The sequence below is a fragment of the Podarcis filfolensis genome, assembly GCF_964270895.1.
Source record: "Podarcis filfolensis genome assembly, chromosome: 5".
NCBI classification, from domain to species: domain Eukaryota; kingdom Metazoa; phylum Chordata; class Lepidosauria; order Squamata; family Lacertidae; genus Podarcis; species Podarcis filfolensis.
In genome coordinates this window covers 4202366-4228954 of record NC_139608.1, presented here as the reverse complement: position 1 = coordinate 4228954, position 26589 = coordinate 4202366, and the positions used below count along the sequence as shown (strand labels likewise).

Here is a 26589-nt window from a genome sequence, read left to right as displayed (position 1 = left end):
AACATGTAAAGGTGACATGTATTTTAATCTATAATGTTCACTTAGAATATATATATTTGAATACTGATTTTACTAATTTTGCTTTTTTATAACCTCATTTTTAACAATTTTAAAGATTTTTCATGACCATTTTTTAATCATTTATATTTTCACCTATCTATACTGAAGTGCAGCAACCAACCTTCAACAGTCCCATCCACCCATAGCAGCAGATTTTATTGATAATTTGTATATTTTGTATTCTTTGAAAACCCTTAAAGCATTTTGGGCTTTTCTGCAGTTAAGCAGTATAGAATTTCTGTTAAACAAATATCCAAATCCTATTGCTGCTGATCCTGAGGGTAGGATTCAGCCACCATGACTAGAAGCCACTCCGTACATACCTGGAAAAGTTCTTTGAAAGATGGGTGGATCATAGGGTTGGGAACAAACGGTAGGGCATAGAATGGAAGGAATTCTGTAGTTTGGCTCAGTGCTGCCCCTTTGGTCTCCAAATAGGTTTTAAAACGTGCAACCCTTTCATCCAAAGCTGCTTTGTTCTAAAAAAACGAAGAAACACAAGTCAGCAACCTGGAAAACAGCAGGACGGAACTTGCGGTGGGAATCTTGGTTTTATATATCAATTGGTGCAGAGGCCCCCAAACTTATTTTATCCTCAAACACCACACCAGATGCTTGGGTTCTATGCGAGTCACCCTGTCCAATAAGCGATGTCTTGAGGAGGGTGCATGGAACCAGGATGGCAGAAATGGAGGAAGCAGATTGCACTACTAAAGCACAATGGCTGCATAGCCACCAATCAGGAAGTCCCCCATGCCAATCTCTCTCATCTACCACAAATTCACTAGGTGGACTTAAGTAAGTCTCCCTCTCTTAGCCTCAGTCCCCTCAACTACAAATGCAGTGTTAATCAAAAATTCTGGGTTGTTTAATGCTTAAGTACTTTTCAACAAATCTAAAGGACTATGTAAATCCTAAGTATTATTAAACGCAACTACTGTGTTTTCTTCTGCAACTTGCATTTCGCCTGTTATCAAGTTTCTACTCTCTGACGTTTTTCTGGTTTCAGAAACGACACAGCAGTCTTCCAGAGAAACCAACAATGGGATTTTTTTAGTATTATTTCAGATCTACTGGGAGCAGTAGAGATGCAGTGAGTATTTTGTTCTCCAGCTTTTTGACAAAGTATCTTTAAATACCTGCAATTTTGAGTAGCCAATAGCACTATAACACCTGTCCAGCAGTTTAAATTGAGCAGGGACCCAAACAAAGAGAAAGCAAAAGATCACACAGCAAGACTCTCTATTTCTAGAAGACATCAATTCTCACCTATTAAATACTGCAGGCAGCCTGCAGGTGATCTTATTGAGCCATCCAAACTGACTCTTCAGAGCCACTGGGATATTTTGGTGCTTTATTGCCAAAACAGACTGCCCTATTTTTTTTTACTGTGTGCTGCACAAGTACTATTAAGCTTATATTGCTTCCTTTCAAACTAATCCTAAATAATTGGTAAAAACTTTATGTATCCATTGGTCACTGCTGAGCAAATAGTGACTCCTGTGGAGACACAGTTACCTAACCATCTCGCCATCTGGGAGGGCATGAAGGAGCAAGAATTTGGGAATGCAACTCACCCAAAAGTACTTTATACTTGCATAACGGCAGACAGGACTCAGTGAAATACTTTGCATGCTTACTGTGTTCAGTGCGGCTTATTCCCTAGTGTGTTTGAGAGTGCATTGTAAGGCTTGTTACTCACATGGTAAACCCATGGTTTTGAGGATCAGGAATGGGCACCATGGAGACGAAGGTCTATGAACTCGCTTCTCTCCTTATCCACAAACCAGGATGCCCCACCGGGATCAAACCATAGTCTGGGAAATCGGTTGCATCTAGACATTAATGGTTAACTATGATTTGTTAGTAGCCAGAAGCAGAAGCTTCTGATCTCCTCCTCTCCCACACACAAGAAGGGGAGGAGTAAACCCATAAGCCTGTGGCTAGGAGTTGTTCATTCCTGAATGCAGTCTAAATCTGGACTGAACCATTATGAAGTGCAGGTGAGACCTTCCAACAGAATGATCCTAAAAAAAAATAAAAAAATAAAAAATCCCTCAACAAAGAAAGCCAAGCTGTCAGGGTTAGCTAGAACCCTTCTCCTTGACATCTAATTTTCTCTACAGAGGGGTTTTTAATTTTATTATTTGTATAGAGGAGCACATAGTCAGAAGACCTAGCTTGGACACTCTAACCATCTTAGTGAGAACTAGGTGAAAGCCACAAGCCTAGCTGAAACTGGAAAAGGGGTGAAACCAATGGGTTATTTATCTCAGCTGTTGGTTATTTATCTCAGCTGTTGACTGAATCACAGCCTTCTCCACTCACTTAAGAAAAGATAAGAGTAAAAATCTATAAGGACAAATTTATTAAAAAAATAAACATACAGGTTTTCCTACACTGTGCTTTAACAGATAGATGGCAAAATGGATGTGAAGATAGAACTCTAGCTTCTGAGCGACAGCTTCATTGTCTCGGATTGAGGAGGGAATATTTTCTTCCCACAGTTCAAAGAAAACATCCTGGTCTCCATCAGTGAAGGACGTTAGTAGATCCTTCCAAAGAGAAGAAAAGAAAGAAGTATTTAATATCTCACTTCCTACGCAATGTTAAAGATGAAATCACTTATACTGAAACTGTTCAATTCCAGAAAATCCCCTTCCGAGATTCTTCATGGACCAATCTGCTCAACAGCGTAAAGGCTGATCAAGAGCACCTAAGTCAGGGCACCATTTCTGTGCCAAATCCAAATAGTACAGGTAGCACAATGTGGTACAGGCACTTAAGAAACCTGTCAACCACCTAACAAAAATGTTCCTCACCCCTACAGTACATGCTCACAATTACTATTACCATTATTATTATTATTATTAAATTAATTAAATTTGTTTACCACCTGAAGATCCCAGGGCACTTCACTACTTGGCAGAACTTAGGAGTGGGCTTTAAGTGATGAGCGAGGACATCCCAAATGGGAATCCCTTCCAGCAAGGACAGGGGAAAGCAGATTTGAACTAGGGGATCACACTCAATGTGGTGAGGTGTGGACTACCACAGGCAAACCTGAGCAGAAAAAAAACTTGGATTTTAACTGTCATAGGGCTCCCATATAGATGAAGCACTAATTTCACAAAAAAGAGAAATGTTACCTGAATTATCAGAGCCTTGGAGTCCTTCACTGAACTACCCCCAGTTTTAGGTAATGGTTTCCCTTTTATTTTGCATTCCTTTGTAAATGTTTTCACTGTATCTTCAAATTCTGCAAACTCCAAATACTGCAAACAAGAAGTTATAAGAAAACCTGCAATAATTCCTATTAAAAGACAAGCAACAACAGATTAAGGCAGCAGAACAGAAACCTGTTTGGATGCCTGACCTTTGATAACTAGAAAGCTGGAGAAAGCCCTAGCAATACACATGCCTGGGCACTGGAAAAACATGACCTCCATTTCAACCTATACATGTTCAGACTTCTGTATGTGCACAAAAATTATATGGATAAGTTAAGTTCAGAGCATGATGTCTATACAAACCAGTCTAATGATTCACTTCCAGTGACTGCATTGAGGTTTGTATATTGACCACTGAGGAAGACCCCTAGCGGGTTGAAATGCGTCTGGTTCTCAGTATTATTGCTGGTCATAAGAGCTTTGGTTTTCAGGATTACTGTGGTTCTTTGAATTTGATGACTGCATTTCAGACTTCATTTATATGTTATAGGCCTCATATATGTCCCTATTTTGGGAATGATTAAAATTCCATATTTGTATATATTGCAGTAGTGGTCTGCATTCCCACCCCCCCATAGCCAATTTTCTGCCTTAAATCTACTTTTTGAGGTTCAGTTCTGTATTTTCTGTTACTTGTATCTTGATTATGTTTTCAAGAGACGTTGTTGGACGATTTCACATCAACAAAAAATGTGCTGATTTAATGTGAATTTTACTATCTAATGAGACCATTGATTCATAAAATGAAAGCAATAACCAATGTACTGTACTACAAAATAAATAAGACAATATTGTAGATGATTTAAATTAAAATCACTTTTTTTCTTAAAAAAAAACCCCAAAAATTGTGCTGTTTACTTTTTAAGGTTTGATGTTTTAATATGCTTTTGACTGGCAACCCAGCCAGGTGAGCAGGGTACAAATGATAAAATTATCCTCATCATCTCAGCAATTCTGGACCACCCTGCACAAGTTCAGCAAATGTTAAACAAGCAGTCCCTTCAAAGAGAAAAACACACCTCCTTCACCATTCCAAGTAGCTCCGCTTCGTAAGCAAGGACGTCTCCCATCATAAATGTCGGACGACTCTTGTAGTAGCACAACCTGCAATTACAATGTGAAGGGCTATACAAAGCAGCACATAAGAAATAAAGCGTTGCTTTCAATCAAAATTAGCTTTTCCAAATCATAAAAAATCATCTCGCTTCAGAATCCAGCATCCTGCTGGCAGCTCCTGACAATTCTTTATTTTTACTTTTGTAAATCTATTTATTTGGGTTTTTCAAATTAAAATTTTACAATAACGTATCGACATGTTAGAAACAAGATTCCACAGAATCTCCTGGACTTCCCTCCTCCCCTTTGTGGCTCCTATTGTTAGTCCTTTTCTCCTGCATCTTTTATAATAATCCAAATCTTTTGCATCTCCAGTATGTCCATAATTCACCATTAAACTTCAAGTGTTATTCCAATCCCACTAACGATTTTAGCTTTTTACAATGGTTTTTAAGATAGATTATAAATTTCCCCATTCCTTAGGAAAATCCTCCTGACAATTCATATTGTCAGGCTGACCCTCCTCCAACCATGCGGGCCAATGGGTGAGCATGTTCTCCCTGACTAAAGTCTAGTCCCATAACCTTGGCCAGGGGATTGATTGCGGCTTGAGCTGGCCATTACATTCTGACCCATTCTGACCCTCCCAGCTACTGTTTGGAGTATCAGAATGTGCTTCGGGTTCACGAGCTCTTCCCTCCACCTGTCAACACGCTGCTCCGTGGCCGGGTTTCCTAGAACCAGCTGCAGAGTTGGAAGGGACCCCGAGGGTCATCTAGTCCAACCCCCTGCAATGCAGAGATCTGTAGCCCAAGGGTGGAGCTCGAAAACCCACCACCCTTGCCTGTTGCAGAGGGTGCCAGCTGCTCCCAGGCTGCAGCTTCCAGAGGAGGTCCTGTACGACTTTCCAAGCTTGGCTGCTGCAGCACCATTTCTGCACAGGCAGAAACCCAACAGGTGAAGCTCTGCTCCGCAGAGAAAGGCTATACCTCACCTGTTGAATTTCTTGCCCGTCGTGGAGCAGTCTTGAGGCGAGAGGAAGGGGCGAGAGGAAAACCAACACCCCTCTGAGCATGTGCAGAGTGCCTTTCCCTCCCCCCGCCCCCACGTTACAGCCACCAGGGTCTGCAGCCCGCAAGACGCAGCTTTCTTTCGGGAAACCCTCTCCTGCTCCTGCTCCCAATTCCCTCGGGCTTCGGGGGAAGGGGAACCCACCGACCCGCCTTACCTGCTCCGCTTCCCGAGGCTTCGGAGAGGAGCAGGCCGCGCTCCCTCTCCCCGTCGCCTAGCAACGGCAGTCCCGCTCCGGCCCCGCCCTTCGGGCTTCCAGCGGGTCGAAAGCCACGCGGCTCCTCGGAACCAATGGCAAGGGAGCGCTGCGTCACGTGGGTTTGTCAGCCAAACAGAGGCCGGGAAGAAGGTGGGGGAAGAAGCGTCCTAGCAACGGGCTGGCTCAGGGAAAGGAGGGAAGAGAAGGCTGCGAAGGCAGAAGCCCCAGAGGGATGCTGGGAAATTGCCTCTTCCCAAGGATGCTGGAGAAGAGGGGCATGGTGGGAAATTCCCTCCCAAAAGGTTCTGGGAAAGATGGGGCAGTGAAGGGGCGGCCATTTTCTCACTTAGGCACACATACTTTTAACTTTAGAATGTTTAAAAAGTGGCTGTTGGCTTTCCTTGATTTTAATGTTTTATCTTTTTGTAAACCACTATATAAATATTATTAGTATTTTGTTGTTGTTTAGTTGTTTAGTCGTGTCCGCCTCTTGGTGACCCCCTGGACCAGACCACGCCAGGCACTCCTGTCTTCCACTGCCTCCCGCAGCTTGGCCAAACTCATGTTAGTAGCTTCGAGAACACTCTCCCACCATCTCGTCCTCTGTCGTCCCCTTCACCTTGCGCCCTCTATCTTTCCCAACATCAGGGTCTTTTCCAGGGAGTCTTCGCTTCTCATGAGGTGGCCAAAGTCTTGGAGCCTCAGCTTCAGGATCTGTCCTTCCAGTGAGCACTCAGGGCTGATTTCCTTCAGAATGGAGAGGTTTGATCTTCTTGCAGTCCATGGGACTCTCAAGAGTCTCCTCCAGCACCAGAATTCAAAAGCATCCATTCTTTGGCGATCAGCCTTCTTTATGGTCCAGCTCTCACTTCCATACATCACTACTGGAAAAACCATAGCTTCAACTAGACGGACCTTTGTTGGCAAGGTGATGTCTCTGCTTTTTAAGATGCTGTCTAGGCTTGTCATTGCTTTTCTCTCAAGAAGCAGGCGTCTTTTAATTTTGTGACTGCTGTCACCATCTGCAGTGATCATGGAACCCAAGAAAGTAAAATCTCTTACTGCCTCCATTTCTTCCCCGTCTATTTGCCAGGGGGAATGGTAATAATTATTAGTATTATTAGTATTATTTTCTTTTCATTTCTAATACAATTCCATATCTAGGAAATGAATGAAAAAATACAAAGACCACAAATAAAACTCTGAAATAGAAAAGAAATAACAATTTTAAGATATTGAAAAATAAACTGAAAACCAGAAAGTTTTCCTCCTCTGTTTTCCCATCCTCTCCTTCCATGGTTCCTTTTGCCTCCTCTTTTTTTCACGTTTCTTGGTTCACGCCATCTTTTGCAACTGCTTATAATACACATTAGTTTTTTCTTACCCTGTTGAAAATCTTACCATCCTGCTAGGTTGTTTGTTTAGAATGCATTTTTTAGAATGCATTTAATATTCATTAAAAAATATCCAGTCCTTATATTTTCCACCATTTGATTTCTTCTTCTAGTGGTCATCCCTGCTAACTCTGTGTATTCTAACAGTTTAAAAAAATTGTATACATTTTTTAAAATGTATACATTTTATGAAATAATTAATAAAATGAGTAAATACTTGAGAGCAAATGCCTTGCTGAACTCGGTGGCACTTGCTTCTCAATGGGCACTCACAGGGCACCCGCTGGATCAGTGTATGCAAAGCACTGAACTAGAACTGGGATTTGCTCCCCACACCATTGGAAAGGCACACAGCCTCCTCCCCTAGGTTCTCCTGGGGATTAAATGGGGGGAGCGGAAGCATGTACGTCACCTTGAGCTCCTTGGAGGAAAAGGTGGGATATAAATGCAGTTAATAAACAGTAATAAATAATAATAATAATATATAAACAGTTGCACTAGATGGAGCCAGCCCAGGTTTCATTAACACAATGGGGATTCCCCGCTCTTCTGCCCCATGTGTCATAATGTTCCTCCCCACCAAGAAGCCCTGAGGGGGTCTATAAAAACCCCAGAAGAGCATGCAAGGGAAGAGAAATGCTTGCTCTGATGGAACTATCATAGTGTGACATTGTTGGGGGCTGGACTAGGGATCCTTTCTGATATAAGTAAAAAAACTGCTCCTTTTCCCTTATGGGGAACCCAAGAGCCCATATAGAGTCCTTTTGTAGGTTCTCTATCGGTAGGGGAAAATAACAGAGGCCAACCAGAGAATATTGAGAAGCAAAGCAGCTAGTAAGCCTGATCTTTATTGATCTGTTGCAACAGGGTGCTCCCCCACACGCAGGAGAGGAGAAGGACCCAGAGCCATGCGTGCAAGCCCTTATACAGTGATACCTCTGGCTGCGAACGAGATCCGTTCCGGAGGCCCATTCACAACCTGAAAAGAACGCAACCTACATCTGCGCTCATGTGGGTCACGATTCACCACTTCTGCGCATGCACGTGACGTCATTTTGCGCATCTGCGCATGCATGAGCGGCGAAACCCGGAAGTAACCCTTTCCGGTACTTCCGGGTTGCCGCGGGACGCAACCTGAAAACGCACAACCTGAAGCAAACGTAACATGAGGTATGACTGTATAGATATTTTAAATTGGCCACCCTGGAGTCCAAGACCACCCCCAGAATCATCATAAATACATCACAGAAAAGGTGGTCTACAACAGAAATCTGAGTGTGTTGTTTCTCTCCTGTCTGGCAAGTTACCGGTACCTGATTGTATTATCTGGGTTTTGGCCACTCGTTTGTTATTATAACTACTTAATTCCCGTGGGGTTTCAGACATGTGGTTTATATATACAGTTATGAACATTATATATATATATATATATATATATATATATATATATATAAACCTTAAAATTCTTATAACAATTTCCAACCCTACAATTCCATGATTCTATGATTCCTCCCTTTGTTCCATTATTTTATAGATTTTAGTTAGTTGCATCTTTTTTTTTGTAATAAACTTGATTGTTATGCAGTATTGTTAGGTGTGATGCCATTGTTAATTTATGCCCATTGTGAACTGCGTTTGAATGCGGTATCTGCAGGAAAAGAGCATTTCAACAAACCTGGCTTGACAGCCTTGAAATATGAGTGTGTCTCACCAGTTCCAATGATGAAGCTGTTTAAAGCCATGCCTGGCTGGGACCAATTTAAACTATTTTATTGGGTGATTAAAGGAAAGTAGTGAAATAAAAAATATATTAAATGTTCATAAATGTACCAACCAAGCGCATACATAGATGTGTGGACCACATATCTGGAGCAGTACAGGAGGACCGCTCTGAAACCATTTTCACTCCCAAACTGGAGGTGGGGGAGCCTCCCCATTGTCTTTTTGTTCACAAAGCCTGTCTTAAGCGTATATCTGTGTATGAATAGGGTGAGCCTGTGACCTGGCTCAGGAACTAAGTACTTGTCATTACAAAAGACTGGCCAGGCTCCCCAGGGTATCCAATCAAGTAAGCATTAACAGGTAACCTGCCAGACAGGAGGTAAACAACGACAGGAGATAAACAACGCACTCAGATTTCTGTTGTAGACCACCTTTTCTGTGATGTAGGTATGATGTATCGGGGGGGTGGTCTTGAGCCACACCCCTTCTGTGATGTATGTATGATGTTTCTGGGGGTGGTTTTGGACTCCAAGGCGGGCAATATAAAATGTCTATATAAGGGCGGGCACACCTTTGTTTGGGGTCCTCTTCCTTTCCTGCATGTGAGCGGAACACCCTGTTGCAACTGATCAATAAAGATCAGGCTTACTAGCTGCTTTGCTTCTCAATATTCTCTGGTTGGCCTCTGTTCTTTTCTCCGACCGATGGAGAACCTACAAAGGACTCTATAAGGGCTCTTGTGTCCCCCATAAGGGAACAAGGGCAGATTTATGTTTATTACAGTAGCCAGGGAGATCTCTGGGCCTCCAGTTCCTGGGAATCACAAGAGGGGAGAGTGTTTTGGGGATTTCCACAGGCGTTTGGCCACTGTGAAAACAGCATGCTGGACTAGACTGGCTTTTGGCCTAGTTCAGCAGGCTCTTCTTACGTTCTTATCATTGCACTGTGCTCTCTTCTCATACGTCCTCATTTTAGGGCAATCAGCAACATCCTGCATACGTATATACAGGATTTTTAAAAATACTGATTTCGCATAGCGTCACAGCTCCCCTTGGCTATGCCACAAAAGACTGAATGGTGCTTTGGGGCTTTGTGACCTCTGCCACAGCGTGACTGTTCCAACAGGGCGTTAGCCTTTGTCCCCTTCTGTTTATTCAAAAACAGGGTTGTTTTTTCTTGAAGACACAGAAATCTGCCTAAACTTTTGGTTTCTTGGAGAGTCACAAAGCCAAAGGCTTTGTTTTATGTAGCCGGCATTGGCAGAGACTTTAAAGAGAAGCAGTGGTACGAAGACGTTTTCTCACAGAAGCGTGTGATAAATTGTAAAGACTTCTGGGGAAATTATTTTTAGAAAAAGAAGCCGCTGCCCTGGATGGCAGTGATCCATTTGTGTCCTCAAGCTGCAGCGCAGAGGAGAATTACAGCACAAGGTTATCTTTAAAGTAAGATGAAGAAGCAGACTTGGACAAAGGTTCGCATCTGGTACAGCTTTTCTTTCATACGGCAGCCAAATGACTTAAAAGCAGGAAAATGAAGGGGAAATTATCTTCCCCATTGTTAGTCCCCAACAATAAACATTCTGGTGGTAGGATAACCAGCCTCATATAACCAAAATGCTTAAGTCCAACTAATGCATGAAGGGGTTAATGCCATAGAGTAAGCTGTCCTGCCAGGCTTGGCTAGGTCACTCTTCCTCACCTTGGGAGGAAGGAAAGAAAGTCTATTGTTTCCCTCCGTCTGTCCATGTGCAAATAGGTCTGAGCTGATTGCTCCAAGCTTAAACTGCATGGCTTTTCTACAAAGCCATTCTTGTGTTCCTATACCAAATAATTTAGGACCTTTCACCACTTTGGAACTAACCTAAGTTTTGCTGCCTGTGTTTTCTGAATGCTGTATGGTAAAGCACATGAACCTGACCTTCGAAGAGTTTGTAAGTAAACCTTTTTTAACTTTCATAAATTTAGCGTCATTTCTATGCTAGCGCAAGTGGGAAACTTTTGAATGAACTTAGAAGATTATATTTTAAAGGTCTAATAGCTATACAGTCATACCTCGGGTTACAGACGCTTCAGGTTGCGTTTTTTCAGGGCCGCCGAAACCCGGACGTACCGGAATGGGTTACTTCTGGGTTTCGGCAGTCGTGCATGCGCAGAAGAAGAAGAGTTTGGATTTGATACCCGCCTTTCACTCCCTTTAAGGAGTCTCAAAGCGGCTAACATTCTCCTTTCCCTTCTTCCCCCACAACAAACACTCTGTGAGGTGAGTGGGGCTGAGAGACTTCAGAGAAGTGTGACTGGCCCAAGGTCACCCAGCAGCTGCAAGTGGAGGAGCGGAGACTCGAACCCGGTTCCCCAGATTACGAGACTACCACTCTTAACCACTACACCACACTGGCTCTCAAGTGCTAAGTCGCATTTTGTGCATGTGCAGAAGTGCCGAATCGCAACCCACGCGTGCGCAGATGCGCCACTGCAGGTTGCAAACGTGCATCCCGCACGGATCGCGTTCGCAACCTGAGCATCCACTGTATTTCCATGCTTTACTTTGCTGCATATTTTCCCAAAATTTTCAGTCTACTGGGGTTTCCTCACCACAGAGTACTTATCCCAAACCTCCTTAGGAAACATGGGCTGGGCCCACAAATTAAAGTCCACAAACACAGCTGCATGTAATTGGTGGCACATGGCACCAATGGCAGTGGTGCGCTCCTCTGCTACCTCTTTGGCAACCTCCCCCCCCCCCCAGTGCTGCTGGTCTTCTCCCACAATTGTGGACCTTTATTTCCCCTCTTGTTCCTGATGGAGATCTTCTCCCTTCTTCCCGGGTGGGGAGGGGCAGCTCCATTTTGTGGTTCGCCTCAGGTGTCAAAATGTCTTGGGCTGGCCTTGCCTAGAGACTTTCCACTGCGACGGAAAAGTGGCCCAGTCAGCAAGTCACCTGGCCCGAGCCTTGGGGATGAATTGGAAAATGCATATATCCTAAAAGGGAAAGTGAAGCTGCTGAATACAGTATTTTACTGGAATGGGAAACAAAAGATGAGGAGGTGAAATCGATCATGATCAAATGGGCACAAGATATAGGGCATAATTATACAATTTGAAGATTGGGGAAAACTGTGGAGAAAGGATTTAAAATTTACACTGTTCCCTTTTGGAAGAAAACTATATGAAAATGATGTATAGATGGTATATAACTCCAGTACAAATTGCAAGAATGTATAAAACTGGGTCAAATGTATGTTGGAAGTGTAAAGAAAAAGAAGGGGCATTTTACCATATGTGGTGGGAATGTGGAGAAATTAAAAAATTCTGGGAAATGATATATAATGAGTCGGAGAAAATGTTTAAATTAACATTTGTAAAAAAAACAGAGACATTTTTGTTAGGGATTGTAGGAAAAGACCTGCCAAGGAAAAGAAAGAATTTATTTATGTATGCGACAACGGCGGCAAGAGTCTTAATAGCACAAGGATGAAGAATGAGGAAACCCCGACAAAAGAACAAAGACAAGAGAAATTGATGGATTATGCAGAAGTGGCGGAATTGACGTACAAACTGCGAGACAAGGACAACTGTGACTTTAAAGAAGAATGGGAACTTTTTACCAACTACTTAAAAAAACGACAACTTGAACTGGACTCCTTGGCAGGTGTTGAATAAACATACACAAATTTATTGACTGTTAATATAATAGACTGACAATTTAAGGATCTTTACAATTTTATAATATGCAGGGAACAACATGTGCTGAAAAATCAGAGAGAGGAACTGAGGGGGAAAATTGTGGGGGGGGGGAGTGATGAAGATGATATGTTATGGTAATTTGTTATATTGAAATTATTAATAAAAATATTATTATTATTTAAAGGAAAATGCATATATCCATGCAGGTTCCTTATTGCAGGAGGCTCCCGAAATGGCTTTGGAGTTGCGATATAAATTATCAGCGGCATTTGGCAGCCCGGCCCAAGGGCAGCCACACGCCAGAGAAACCGCGGCCGACTGTGAAGCAAATTGTCAAGCTGTGAAATGCAAAGCTAGCTGAAGTGAGGAGGCCGAGGGAGATGTTTTTAGAATCGACCACATGAGGGAAAGATGTTTGCATGGCGGGTATCCTGTCCAATTCCACCACCACCCCAGACTCTGTGCTTTGTCTCTCTCAGGAAAGGGATTCAGCTCAGTGGTGGAGCATCTGTTTTACACAAGAAGGTCCCGGGTTCAAGTCCCGGTGGCATCCCCAGTTAGGGCTGGGAGAGAGCTCCCGATAAAGACATCCCTGCGTTCCTAGGACCTTTTTTCTTGTCTAGGAAGTGTAATAAACGAAAATCTGCCCTTATTCCCTTATGGAGGACACAAGAGCCCTTATAGAGTCCTTTGTAGGTTCTCCATTGGTGGGAGAAAATAGCAGAGGCCAACCAGAGAATATTGAGAAACAAAGCAGATAGTAAGCCTGATCTTTATTGATCTGTTGCAACAGGGTGCTCCCCTCACACGCAGGAGAGGAGGAGGAACCCAGAACCAAGGTGTGCCTGCCCTTATATAGAAATTTTAAATTCCCTGCCCTGGAGCTCCGGACCGCCCCTCCATACATCATACATACATCACAGAAGGGGTGCAACCCAAGACCACCCCCCAGAAACATCATACCTACATCACAGAATAGGCGGTCTACAGCAGAAATCTGAGTGCGTTGTTTAACTTCTGCCTGGCAAGTTACCTGTTAATGCTCACTTGATTGGATACTCTGGGGAGCCTGGCCAGTCTTTTGTAATGACAAATACTTAGTTCCTGAGCCAGGTCACAGGCTCACCCTATTCATACACAGACATACCCTTAAGACAGGATTTGTGAAGGAAAAGACAATGGGGGGGCTTTTCCATTTTCCTTTGACTTTGCAGAGAAAACATTTGGTCAGTTTGGGAGCCAAAATGGCTTCATGGCTGTTTTCCTGTGCTGCTTCAGATATGCGGTTTATATATTTATGTACGTGTTTGCTTGGTACATTTATGAACATTTCTTATATATATAAGACCTTAATTTTTTTTATTTCAGAAGTGTAGCATGAGGAGAAGAATGAAGTGCCCCTGAACATGAACAGAGTGCCCTTTCCTTCACTGCACCACAACTATGGTCGGACTAGGAACTGGGAGACCACGGTTCGAATCCCCACTTGTACAAGAAGCTCAAGGGGTGACTTTGAGTGCCGGTCACTTTCTTTCAGCCTAACGTACCTCACAGGGATTTAATAAGGAGACTGAGAGCCATGTCCAACACTTTGAGCTCCTTGGAGAAAATGATGGGATATAAATGCAATAAAACGAGTAAATAGATCAGCTCCCAAACCTCTAGAATGAGGAAGAAGGGGTTCCAAAAAAGCACGACTTTTTCCGTGCCAGTTTAGGATCAGCCCAGGAACTATTAATACCAGAGTTTAAGCTTCCACAAAAAAAGAAACTAGGCTAAGGCAAAGGTGAACCTCAGATGGGCACCCCAATTTGTGGGCTGTGAGACCAAAGGTGGTTTTCTGTGTCTCAGGCCACAGGTTCCAGCTGTCCTGCCAGCGAGGAGAATAAAAAAAGCATTTAACTCAGGCCCCGCCATCTCATAAACATCTCAGCACTGCAGTTTTTAATAATCCCAGTGGCTCCACCAGACACTCGTGAGACAAGAAGTAGCCCTATATGTCAAACGACTGGTTTTGGGTACCTTTTTTAAAAGAAAAAAAAACTACAAATCTACAAGCTCTCTATTTGTATTTATCTTTCCTCCCCAATTTATTATAGCTCAAAAAATAAAAACCACTCTGAAAGCCAATACGAAACAAATGCCTCTTTTTAGCTAGAGGCTCAAAGGTTTTTAGACACAATGAGCCACACAGCTGCTGGTATCGTCACGAGATTTTGCCATAACGACCTGTGTTTTCTCTTTGTGGAGTTTATTTAACTTGCAGGATGATGAGGAGCTACCCATAGACAGGATGGGCTCTGTCTACTCGTTTTTGCTGCTGGCAAAGCTTATCTCTGGCTTTGTGGTTCTAGGAGGTTGGTGCAAACTCATCCAAAGATGCAGCAGTCAGGTAAAGAGAGACAGGGTTAGTCAGCGGCAGGAGTTGCTGTTATCTGTGTTCAATGCAAAAAACGCCAGGATTAAATCAATGTCGAGTAAGAGACAGACTTCAGGCAAGCGCCATGTTGGGATGCAGCTCGGCTTGTATTGGAGGCTGGCGGGTCTATAAAGGAAAGAGAAGACCCTCCAAGCTCACTAGAGTCCCAGGTGTAATACACAAAAATCTGCCCTTATTCCCTTATGGGGGACACAAGAGCCCTTATAGAGTCCTTTGTAGGTTCTCCATCGGTCGGAGAAAATAACAGAGGCCAGCCAGAGAATATTGAGAAGCAAAGCAGCAAGTAAGCCTGATCTTTATTGATTCTGTTGCAACAGGGTGCTCCCCCCACACGCAGGAAAGGAGGAGGACCCAGAACAAAGGTGTGTCTTCCCTTATATAGACATTTTAAATTGCCTGCCTTGGAGTCCAAGACCACCCCCAGAAACTTCATACATACATCACAGAAGGGGTGTAGCTCAAAGCCACCCCCCAGATACATCATACCTACATCACAGAAAGGGCGGTCTACAGCAGAAATCTGAGTGCGTTGTTTATCTCCTGTCTGGCAGGTTACCTGTTAATGCTCACTTGATTGGATAACCTGGAGAGCCTGGCCAGTCTTAGTTCCTGAGCCAGGTCACAGGCTCACCCTATTCATACACAGACATACCCTTAAGACAGGATTTATGACCGAAAAGTCAATGGGGAAGCTTTTCCATTTTCCTTCGACCTTGCAGAGAAATATTTGAGGTCAATTTGGGAGGGACAAAATGGTTTCAGGACTTTTTCTGTGGGGTTTCAGACATGTGGTTTATATGTGCAGTTAGGAACATTATATATCTATATCATCTATCTATCTATCTATCTATCTATCTGACCTTAAATTTTTTATTTCACAGGGGTCAGCAAACCTTTTCAGCAGGGGGCCGGTCCACCATCCTTCAGACCATGTGGGGGGCCGGACTATATTTTGGGGGGGGAAATATGAACAAATTCCTATGCCCCACAAATAACCCAGAGATGCATTTTAAATAAAAACACACATTCTACTCATCTAAAAACAGGCTGATTCCCGGACCGTCCGCAGGCTGGATTGAGAAGGCAACTGGGCCAGATCCGGCCCCCGAGCCTTAGGTTGCCTACTCCTGCTCCAAGCTCACTAGGCTGTCCTTTAACCTGCGCTGGCCTTTGAATACTCTCGGGGTTATTTTCCTATTTTCCTTCTTCATGGAGGATTAAGGGTATTGACGGCTGAAGCCACACTAGCTGAGTCCTGCCTTCACCACTGTCACAGGCAATCATAGAATTGTGGAGTGGGAAGGGGCCCCGAGTCATCTAGTCCTTTTTTAAAAAAAAAATATTCATTTTTCATTTTCGTTCATTACATACATCTCAAATTCTTAACGTTTACTATATATTCCTCCCTCCCTCCTCTCCACAACTTCCCCCAACTTGCGTTTCTGGTTTGTTTCTATTTTCACCCGCTTTGCTATCTCTCAACAGAAAAAGTTATTAATAACATAACATCAAACCGTAAAAACATAAAAATTAAATACACCATTGTCAGGGACTCAGGAGCAGGAGCACTGGGGAGAGAGGAATTGGAGAGCGAAGGGGAAGAATCCGAGGGCAGCGTAGGGGAGTATGACAGTGGCCCGAGAGATTCCATGAGCTTCTCCAGCGAATCAGAAGATTCCCAGAAGGGGGCTCCGATGGTCAGGGCAAGGAGGGTCCCAGGGGGGACGCACCAGAAACAAGGAGCCAGAGGGGAACCCCAAAGCAGCAGTGGGGGATCGGGACCAGTTTCCCCACCAGAGCGTAGTGGGGGGGAAGAGTCACATGTGTCAGGGCCAGCGTCCCCTCCAGCGGGAAGAGGAGGTGAGTCAGGGCTGACCACGCCTCCATCGGAGAGTGGGGGAATGGAGGGGAGGTCAGTTGCAGCTAGCCCCCCCGAAGGGGGAAGCAGTGACAGCAGCAGTGAAACGGTTAGGAGGAAAACGGCTGGCTGGGCGCGCGCGCCAAGTTCAAATGTACAGGCGCGCTGAACAGCAGGACACCCGGATGGGGAACCAGCTCCTAAAGCCCGCCGGAGGGAGGGGGAAGGCTCAGGGGATTCAGCGTCAGAGGAGTCTAGAAAGGGCGAGACCCCGGCGGGCAGGCGGACCCAGAGGAGGAAGGAGCAGCGGAAAAGGTGGAGCAAGGCTAGGGTCTTAAATTGGTGTACAGGGGGAGGAGATTCAGAAGGGTCATCAGCGGTCTGACAGTTGAGACGTGGGGCTGCGCGCTGCGGCTCTGGAAGTGAAACTGAACTTCAATAAAGACTTTTGTATTTAATTAGAAAGCAGCGTTGGTCCTTTGTGAGCTGGGACCTTGGGCAGCCTTGACAACCATCATATTTCACTATCTTCTAAGCATTTTCTAATGCTGATAATGTGGATGTTTATTTAAATCCTGCCATCAAGTCTATTGCCTTTCTTTGTTTCTGCAAATATAATATGAATGGTTCCCAATCTTTTTCAAAGTCTCTGTTGTCTTTTTCTCTTAGTCTTTCTCTTAGACCGAGTCATCTAGTCCAACCCCCTGGCTATCATATCACCTCTCAGTCTCAGGCTAAAGATACCCAGCTCCTTCAACCGTTCCTCATCAGGCTTGCTTCCCAGACCCTTGATCATCTTGGTCGCTCTCTTCTGCCCACCTTCCAGCTTGTCAACATCCTCCTTAAATTGTGGTGCCCAGAATTGGACACAGAACTCCAGGTGGGGTCTGAACAGAGCAGAATAGAGTGGCACTATTCCTTCCCTTGATCTGGACACTAGACTTCTGTTGATAAACGACCTCGGTCCTGTATACCTGAAGGAGCGTCTCCACCCCCATTGTTGAGCCCGGACACTGAGGTCCAGCTCCGAGGGCCTTCTGGCGGTTCCCTCCCTGCGAGAAGCGAGGTTACAGTGAACCAGGCAGAGGGCCTTCTCAGTGCTGGCACCCGCCCTGTGGAACGCCCTCCCAGCAGATGTCAAGGCAGTAAACAACTATTTTACTTTTAAAAGACAACTGAAGGCGGCCCTGTTTAGGGAAGTTTTTAATGACTGACACTGTATTGTTTTTAATATTCAGTTGGAAGCCGCCCAGAGTGGCTGGGGAAACCCAGCCAGATGGGTGGGGTATAAGTAATTTATTATTATTATTATCATTATTATTACTACTACTATTATTATTATTATGCAATAAACCTCTGAATACCAGATGCTGGGAATCATAGGAGGTGAAAGTACTGTTGTTCTCAAATCCTGCTTGTGACCTTTCCATAGGCACCAGGTCGCATACTATGGCAATAAGATGCTAGACTAGATACAACAACAACAACAACAACAACAACAACAATTATTATTATTATTATTATTATTATTATTATTATTATTATTATTTATATATACACCGCCCATCTGGCTGAGTTTCCCCAGCCACTCTGGGCGGCTCCCAATCAAGTGTTAAAAACAGTACAGCGTTAAATATTAAAAACTTCCCTGAACAGGGCTGCCTTCAGATGTCTTTTAAAGATAGGATAGCTGCTTATTTCCTTCACATCTGAAGGGAGGGCATTCCACAGGGCGGGCGCCACTACTGAGAAGGCCCTCTGTCGGGTTCCCTGTAACCTTACTTCTCGCAGTGAGGGAACCGCCAGAAGGCCCTCGGCGCTGGACCTCAGTGTCTGGGCAGAACGATGGGGGTGGAGACGTTCCTTCAGGTATACTGGACCGAGGCCGTTTAGGGCTTGAAAGGTCAGCACCAACACTTTGAATTGTGCTCAGAAACGGACTGGGAGCCAATGCAGATGGGCTTCTGGTCTGATCCAGCAGCCAGGCCCTTCTTGCGCTCTCCTCTCTGCCGTACGCAGGCACCCACCCCACCCACAAGGGCATTTTTCTCAGCCCAGAATCCCCACCAAGCTGTGATCTCCCCAAGCCTCACTTTGCACAGGCACAAACTGGCTCTGCGTCAACATATTAATACCTTTTCCAGTAACTAAGGCTGCAGAGCCAGGCCGTCAGTCATCGATGTCCCAGGGATAAAAGGGCAGCGTGTCTCGTCCAAAGGAATCATGCGTGTTTCTACAGCATTTCGTTTTCACCAGCTTGGCTGAAGGGGAAGGAATAGGGTGGCGTAGCAGAAGAGGATGCTTCACTGCAAGGTCTCCTGGCAGGCGCAAAAAATCTGCGTTCCACATGCAAAGCGGAGGACGTGGCTTCCTTCTGTCCGTTCCCCACCGCTCCCAGTTAAATGGCACAATTGCGGGAGACTGTAAGGCTTGTTAAACAAGCTGTGGGAGCTTGACTTGCAATAGGCATGTCAATTAAATCTGCAAGGATCTGGCAACGTCCCACTGAAGATCGCCAATGGACCAAAAAGACGCTGGCCCAACTAATTCTTCTTTTGAAGTCTCCGGACCAGTTTGATGGAGGTTGTGTGTTTAAAAGCCAGAAGAAATGTGTCCTCGTTGCCAGGGCTTTTCCCCCCTCTGGGACTTGCTAGAACCTCTTAGGTGGGCACCATTGCAATTCTAAGAAGACAAGGGAGGTGTTCATGTTGAGTCCCTGCACCTCTTTTTCTAGAAAAATTGTTGTTGTTTAGTCGTTTAGTCGTGTCCGACTCTTCGTGACCCCCTGGACCAGAGCATGCCAGGCCCTCCTGTCTTCCACTGCCTCCCGCAGTTTGGTCAAACTCATGCTGGTAGCTTCGAGAACACTGTCCCACCATCTCGTCCTCTGTCGTCCCCTTCTCCTTGTGCCCTCCATCTTTCCCAACATCAGGGTCTTTTCCAGGGAGTCTTCTCTTCTCATGAGGTGGCCAAAGTCTTGGAGCCTCAGCTTCAGGATCTGTCCTTCCAATGAGCACTCAGGGCTGATTTCCTTCAGAATGGAGAGGTTTGATCTTCTTGCCAGGTTTTATTCTGAGTCCAGGTCAGCGGCAACATCCTCCATATTAAGAGCAGGCGAATTCTCTAAGTGTGGATTCTGTCATAGACAAAAACATAACCACCATCCAGTTCTAGCAGTCAAGGGGATGGTATCAGTAGGCTCAGGGGCCTTGGGGTTCATTGATGGAAGAAATTAAATAAACTCCGGGGTTTGCTAATGTTTAAAAAAACACTGAGGGGTGTGGAGAACGAAGCAGGAAAGAAACTTCCCATAATTGAAGCCCAGTCAGGATGCTGACTGGGAACTAGGGAGTGGAGTATGGTACAGTGGTACCTCGGGTCAGGAACTTAATTCGTTCCGGAGGTCCGTACTTAACCTGAAACTGTTCTTAACCTGATGCATCACTTTAGCTAATGGGGCCTCCTGCTGCCGCTGTGCTTCCGGAGCACGATTTCTGTTCTCATCCTGAAGCAAAGTTCTTAACCCGAGGTACTATTTCTGGGTTAGTGGAGTCTGTAACCTGAAACGTATGTAAGCTGAAGCGTATGTAACCCGAGGTACCACTGTATTGTATTTGATAGGGGAGTGACAGCAACGTTCTTTTTTAATGCTTTTGTGATTGTTGTGAGGCGCTTTGAGCTCCGCACGTGTCGCTGGAAAAGCAGAATACAAATATTAAATCAAAATCAGAGTGGCATGACTGGCTGACTAGAAATCCGTGCAAACACTACTACATGTGCCATACCTTCAAGTTTTCCATCTGATCCAATATCTACATACAAGGAACGTTAGAATCCTCAAAACAGCGACACGTGGAACACCATAAGATAAGCATACCATACTGTGGTTATTGCCAATATGCCAATTTAGGAACTGAATGGACTATCTCCTGACAATCCATTGGACTTTAATTTCTCAGGATACATTCTGTTTGCATGATGTGTTGATCTACGGAATTGCACATTGTGATATATGGTGAATTGTGTTTGATATAGAAGTTACACAGCCTGTTATGTTGTGTGTGTTGTGACTAGAAATCCAAGCAGGAGCTATGCTGCAACCTTGCATTTCAAGTTGCAATAGCTTTCACCTTGTGCGCATGCTTCATCCGGGTAGCCAACGCATGCACACTCAGGTGCCCGGTTGAGCTTCTCCATGCACGATGGCACAGTGCGCCTGGGCAGCTCTCCACAGTTGTTGCGAGTGGGAGACAGGGTGTGTGGCGCCCCTCTCGGGTACCAAAATTCAAGGGACGAACACAAACCACCATCCTCAAGCTGCAGCTGGTCTCTCTCTCCACCCCTCTCTCTCTGCACAGCCCAGCAAATACCTGCCCTGGTAAAACCACAGAAATGTTACAGGACGGAATTCTTCCCTGCATGCCTCATCGCCGCCCAGCAGGATTCGCATCAACAAACGACTAAAGTAAACGCCGATCTCACTGTGCTCCTATTGTCTGCCCAAGCGCTCCTGGCCTCTTCGGTTTCCTTCAAGCGGCACATTATAGACCCCAGAGCTGTTCATTTTCGCCCGCTCGGTGCCAACACAAAGAGGAAATATGTAAACAGGCGTTAGCCTCGTGTGTGTACACACACACACAGCAGCTGCAAGCGGGTGGGTAGGGAACCAGGATGTGGAGTTCAGCTGGCTGCTCTTGAAAAATCACTTGCCTCCCTTTCTTAAGGTGGATTGACATGCTCCCTTGGCAAACACGTGTTTCCAGACCGGCATTTGACAGGTAAAATCCTAGGAATATATAACTTAGGCCCTGGTTATCTGAATACTGCATCCTCCTATATGAACCTGCCTGGGTCTGAGATCTGCAGGAGAGACCCTTCTCTCAGTTCTGCCACCCTCACAAGCACCCTTGGTGGAGACGTAGGAGAGGGCCTTCTCAGTGGCTGGTCCTCCAAGACTTTGGGACCCCCTTGCTTGAGAAGCCAGACTGGCTCCCTCCTTGTCCTTCTGCCAGCAGGTGAAGTTCTTATTCCGACTGGCCTTTTGAGATGATAGATAGATAGATAGATGATAGATAGATGATAGATAGATAGATAGATAGATAGATAGATAGATAGATATAAAAGAACAGGGCTTTTAACAGTGCTGTGCAATTTTTATTATCTGTATTTTAATAGAATTGTTTTTATACTGCTCTAATCCTATTGTTTAATTACTTTTTAAGTATTCTTTGTTAATCTGTTTTTAGCTTTTCTGCATTTATCTGCATTGTTTCAATTTGTTCTAGTTACAGGTAGGTAGCCGTGTTGGTCTGCCGTAGTTGAAACAAAATAAAAAAATTCCTTCCAGTAGCACCTTGGAGACCAACTAAGTTTGTTATTGGTATGAGTTATTGGTATCTGAAGAAGTGTGCATGCACACGAAAGCTCATACCAGTAACAAACTTAGTTGGTCTCTAAGGTGCTACTGGAAGGAATTTTTTTATTTTGTTTCAATTTGTGTAAGCCTTGAGTCCGGGTCTGGGAAAAAGCTGGCATAATAATAATAATAATAATAATAATAATAATAATAATAATAATAATACAAATGTGATGGGGGTTGCAAAAGAGGAAGGGCATTTTTGCATCATAGTAAGTTAGGCTGCCTTTGGTTCCAACATTTCCTCATAGGATCCACAATCAGGAAGCACCAAGCATAAAATGTCTCCTGTGGATTCTCTCCCGCCCAATACATTATCCATCAATTAGCGAGACACAAAATTGCCTTTGATTTAGTTCCAGGCTCGAGAGCATCCTAGAGGAGGCCTTTCCTGGTCTGCTGCTGCTTTCACTGCAGACTGAGCCCATTTCAATGCAAGCAAAATGCACACAGCCCTCGCATCCGCTTAATGGAGAGGCGTTCTGGGATCAGCCCAGAGCTTTCTTGGAGTAAAAACACTAGAAGAGGCTAGCTGTCTGATCGAACTAAAGGGGGCCTGTCTAGGGGGGCCTGCAAAGCAGCAGACTTGCCCCCCGCCCCCAATGTGTTTCCCAGGACTGTCATTCAGAGGCATGTGGCGTCTGATAGCGGAGCTTGGTTCACAGATTGCCAGTAGTCCCTGATAGCTGTGATCTGTCTACCCCCCTTTCGATGGAGAAGCCCATAGTTTAATTATGTACTCTTGTGTAGAAAGGTTTCCTTTATTGATTCCTTTATTCCCAACTTTTCCTTCAAGGAGCCCGAGGTGGCGCTGTGATAAGAATTTTAAAGTCTTAGATATATAATAAATATTCATAAGTGTACCAACCAAGCACATACATAGATTGGCACAGGAAGACCGGCCTGAAACCAATTTTGATTCCCAAACTGACCAAATGTTTTCTCTGCAAGGTCAAAGGAAAATGGAAAAGCCTCCCCATTGTCTTTTCCTTCACAAATCCTGTCTTAAGGGTATGTCTGTGTATGAATAGGGTGAGCCTGTGACCTGGCTCAGGAACTAAGTATTTATCATTACAAAAGACTAGCCAGGCTCCCCAGGGTATCCAATCAAGTAAGCATTAACAGGTAATCTGCCAGACAGGAGATAAATAACACACTCAGATTTCTGCTGTAGACCACCCTTTCTGTGATGTATGTATGATGTTTCTGGGGGGGTGGTCTTGGACTCCAGGGTGGGCAATTTAAAATGTCTATATAAGGGCGGACACACCTTTGTTCTGGGTTCCTCCTCCCTCCTGCATGTGGTGAGTGAGGACCCTGTTGCAACAGATCAATAAAGATCAGGCTTACTAGCTGCTTTGCTTCTCAATATTCTCTGGCTGGCCTCTGTTATTTTCTCCTACCAATAGGGAACCCACTTAAGGACTCTATATGGGCTCTTGTGTCCCCCATAAGGGAAAAAGGGCAGATTTTGTTTACAACAGCGCACATGGTTCTCCCTCCTCTCCTCATTTAATCCCCATAACAACCCTGTTAGATAGGCCGGGCTGAGAGGGAATGACTGGCTGGCTCCCAAGGTCACCCAGTGAGAACTTCATGGCAGAGTGGGGATTTGAACTCAGACCTCGCCCAAGTTAGTCCCAACATGCTAAACACCAGCTCCCACCAGCTCTTGGGTCCTGAATCTCTCACCCTTTAGCTTCGTTGAGACACACAGCCCTGGCTGCTAGTATTTTGAGAAAAAGAGAGAAACCCGATAAAGGCAATGCAGTACGCCCTGTTCATTTCTGTCGCCCCGTTCTTCACCTCACCCAGCTCTGCATCCTTTCTGAGGTGGGGCAACCAATTTGACCAACCATAAAGGCATCACCAATTGGGACGCAGGTGGCGCTGTGGGTTAAACCACAGAGCCTAGGACTTGCCCATCAGAAGGTCAGTGGTTCGAATCCCCACTCCCGTTGTTCGGTCCCTGCTCCTACCCACCTAGCAGTTCGAAAGCACATCAAAGTGCAAGTAGATAAATAGGTACCGCTCCAGTGGGAAGGTAAACGGCATTTCCGTGCGCTGCTCTGGTTCTCCAGAAGCGGCTTAGTCATGCTGGCCACATGACCCGGAAGCTGTACGCCGGCTCCCTCGGCCAGTAAAGCGAGATGAGCGCCGCAACCCCAGAGTCAGTCACGACTGGACCTAATGGTCAGGGGTCCCTTTACCTTTACCTTAAAGGCATCACCACAGAGACTGTTCCCTTTCTCAACCCCTTCCGTCATGATCCCTGGCAGAGAATCCACCTTTTTCACAGCTGCTGGGCACTGGGTCAGCGTTTCCATTAACTGATCCACCACGACCCTAAAATCTCTTTTTCAGTCACCACCAATTCAGATCCCACCAGCATTTGTGTGAAGATCATTTTACATTCTCTCTTTTTTCCTCATCCTCCCATTATATTTTGCTCACGGTGAACAACATTTACCATTCATCCAGTTTGGAAAGATCTTTGGAGGGGGGGGTAGGTGGGGAGTTCAGAATCGCTTTTTTGTTTTTACCACAGAATTATAGCGTTGGGACTGGGATCTCAAGGATCAACTAGTACAGACCCCTGCAAGGCTTAAAACATCTGTCTTTAGATAACCCTTTCCTGACACACAAATGTTAACGAGCTTTCATCTCTTTTACTGCCAACTGCCATTATTTTAAAATGTTTTTAATCGTTTTGCAGCAATTCTATTGATTTACTGCCATAAAACAGTACCTAAATTGTACCAAATTTAATTGATAAATATTTGGGTGTCCTCCGGCCATGTCTTTGCATACCTGGCCACGTAGCATGGAGTCTTCGGGGGCCTTTGCATTTATTTACCCTGGTCTTTGGGTTCCAGCTTTCAAGCGGGGGGGTGGGGTGGGGTGGGCAAGCAAGCATCTTCACCCCAGGAAAACAACCTTGGCGCTCTGCCCAGGCTTCCGAGAATCAGTGAGAAAGGAGGGAAGATCAGAGCTCCTTCCTGCCGTGGGATCCGCCACCGCCCTCGTTCCCACCCGCTCCTGCAGAAGACAAACATCAGGCGCACTAATTAGCCGCTGGCACACCAGCCAGAGGGGAGGTTTCTCTGCAAGCAGCCCCAGGAGACGACTCACATTTCCTCCACAATTAGCCCTAACCAGGAGGGCTGGCTTCATGTCACGACCAGCGCTATACACAGCAACCAGCCACCCAAGTTTGAGCAGGCTTTGCCAAGCAGGTGCCCTCCAGATGTTCTGGACCACAGCACCAATCAGCCCCCAGAAGGGACCAGTTTAGTGAAGGATGCCATACAGTCTCTTACATTCCGCATCTCTCTCACCACCTCCCCATCCATCCATCCGCTCCTGTGTTCGAATCCTGCTTGAGACATCTGGTCGGCCACTTGTGAGCACAGGATGCTAGGCTTGATGGACCACTGGCCGGATCCAGGAGGCTCTTCTGATGTTATTAACTATACATACTATAAAGGCTGCTACCTGCTGCCTTGTGGGACATCTTTTGGGGGAAGGAAAAGCTAAGGAGTAAACCTTACACAAATCCGGAGTCAGACTCAGTGACCATGCATTCACACCAAAAGAACTTCACTTCCTTTTGCGATTATTGGGTCAATATGCATGCACACTGAAAGAACACGAAATGAAGAGAAAGAAGCCCAGTGAAAGGTTATTCATCTTCTTTCTATGCATATAGAACCAAAAACAACCTGTTTTGCTTTGTTTGGGCTTCTTTCACTTCGCTTTTCGTTTTTTGGGTGAATATGCATTCACACGGAAAGAACTTCACTTCCTTTTGCTAATTTTAGGGTGAATATACATGCACACCCAGAAAACACGAAATGAAGAGAAAGAAGCCCAAGCAAAGGTTATTCGTCTTCTTTCTACGCATACTGACCCACAAACAACGGGCTGTGCTTTTTCTTACTTCACTTTGTTTTGCGAAGTGTCCCTAAGGTGGTTGGATGGAGCCTTGTACGCCTCCTTCCGGCAGGCAAGGTGGTGCCAAACATTTCGTTCTGCTTTCCTTCGGACCACATCAGTGAGACTCATACTGGGGGGGGGGGGAGTCTTGTCACCTGGGCAGCCCTGGACCTCCATACACACTGCCCAGGTGAGTTGGATTGAAGAAACCTTGACCAAGCCTTTGAGGGAATTGGACAGGCTTGGCCTGGAGCAGAGAAGGTTGTGAGAGGCGATGTGATAGCCAGCTTCAGATTTCTGAAGGGCTGTCACATGGGAGAAGGAGCAATCTCGTTTTGTGCTACTCCAGAGACTAGGACCCACGAATCTTCATTAAGCGCAGAATTAATGGCCAAGGAAATTGGCCAGGCTATAAAAGGTTTTGAGGATTAGCCTTCTGGTTAGGGGTTCAAGTGGCCAGAGATCTGGAATCTGTAAGCGCAGAAGAAAGACCAGTTTTGCAACCTTCGCCTTTTCTCAGTGCT

The 26589-nt window shown here is 45.1% G+C and overlaps 1 protein-coding gene across 5 annotated transcripts in view; it reads right to left on the bottom strand.

Annotated features, from left to right (window-relative positions):
• ARMC9 (armadillo repeat containing 9) overlaps positions 1 to 5848 on the bottom strand; it is an 88201-nt gene extending 82353 nt beyond the window's left edge. For 2 of the 5 annotated variants that reach the window (XM_083612776.1, XM_083612780.1), the window contains exons 1-5: positions 5575 to 5848; positions 4310 to 4394; positions 3210 to 3335; positions 2448 to 2615; positions 384 to 539 (exon numbers count right to left, since the gene is read on the bottom strand). In XM_083612776.1, the coding sequence (XP_083468902.1) occupies positions 384 to 539; positions 2448 to 2615; positions 3210 to 3335; positions 4310 to 4363 (504 nt within the window). In that variant the 5' untranslated portion in view covers positions 4364 to 4394; positions 5575 to 5848. Of the gene's footprint in view, positions 1 to 383; positions 540 to 2447; positions 2616 to 3209; positions 3336 to 4309; positions 4395 to 5340; positions 5410 to 5465; positions 5548 to 5574 lie in introns of those variants that run through there. The other 3 variants (XM_083612779.1, XM_083612778.1, XM_083612777.1) reach the window with 3 other exon arrangements.
• Positions 5849 to 26589: the final 20741 nt, after the last annotated feature.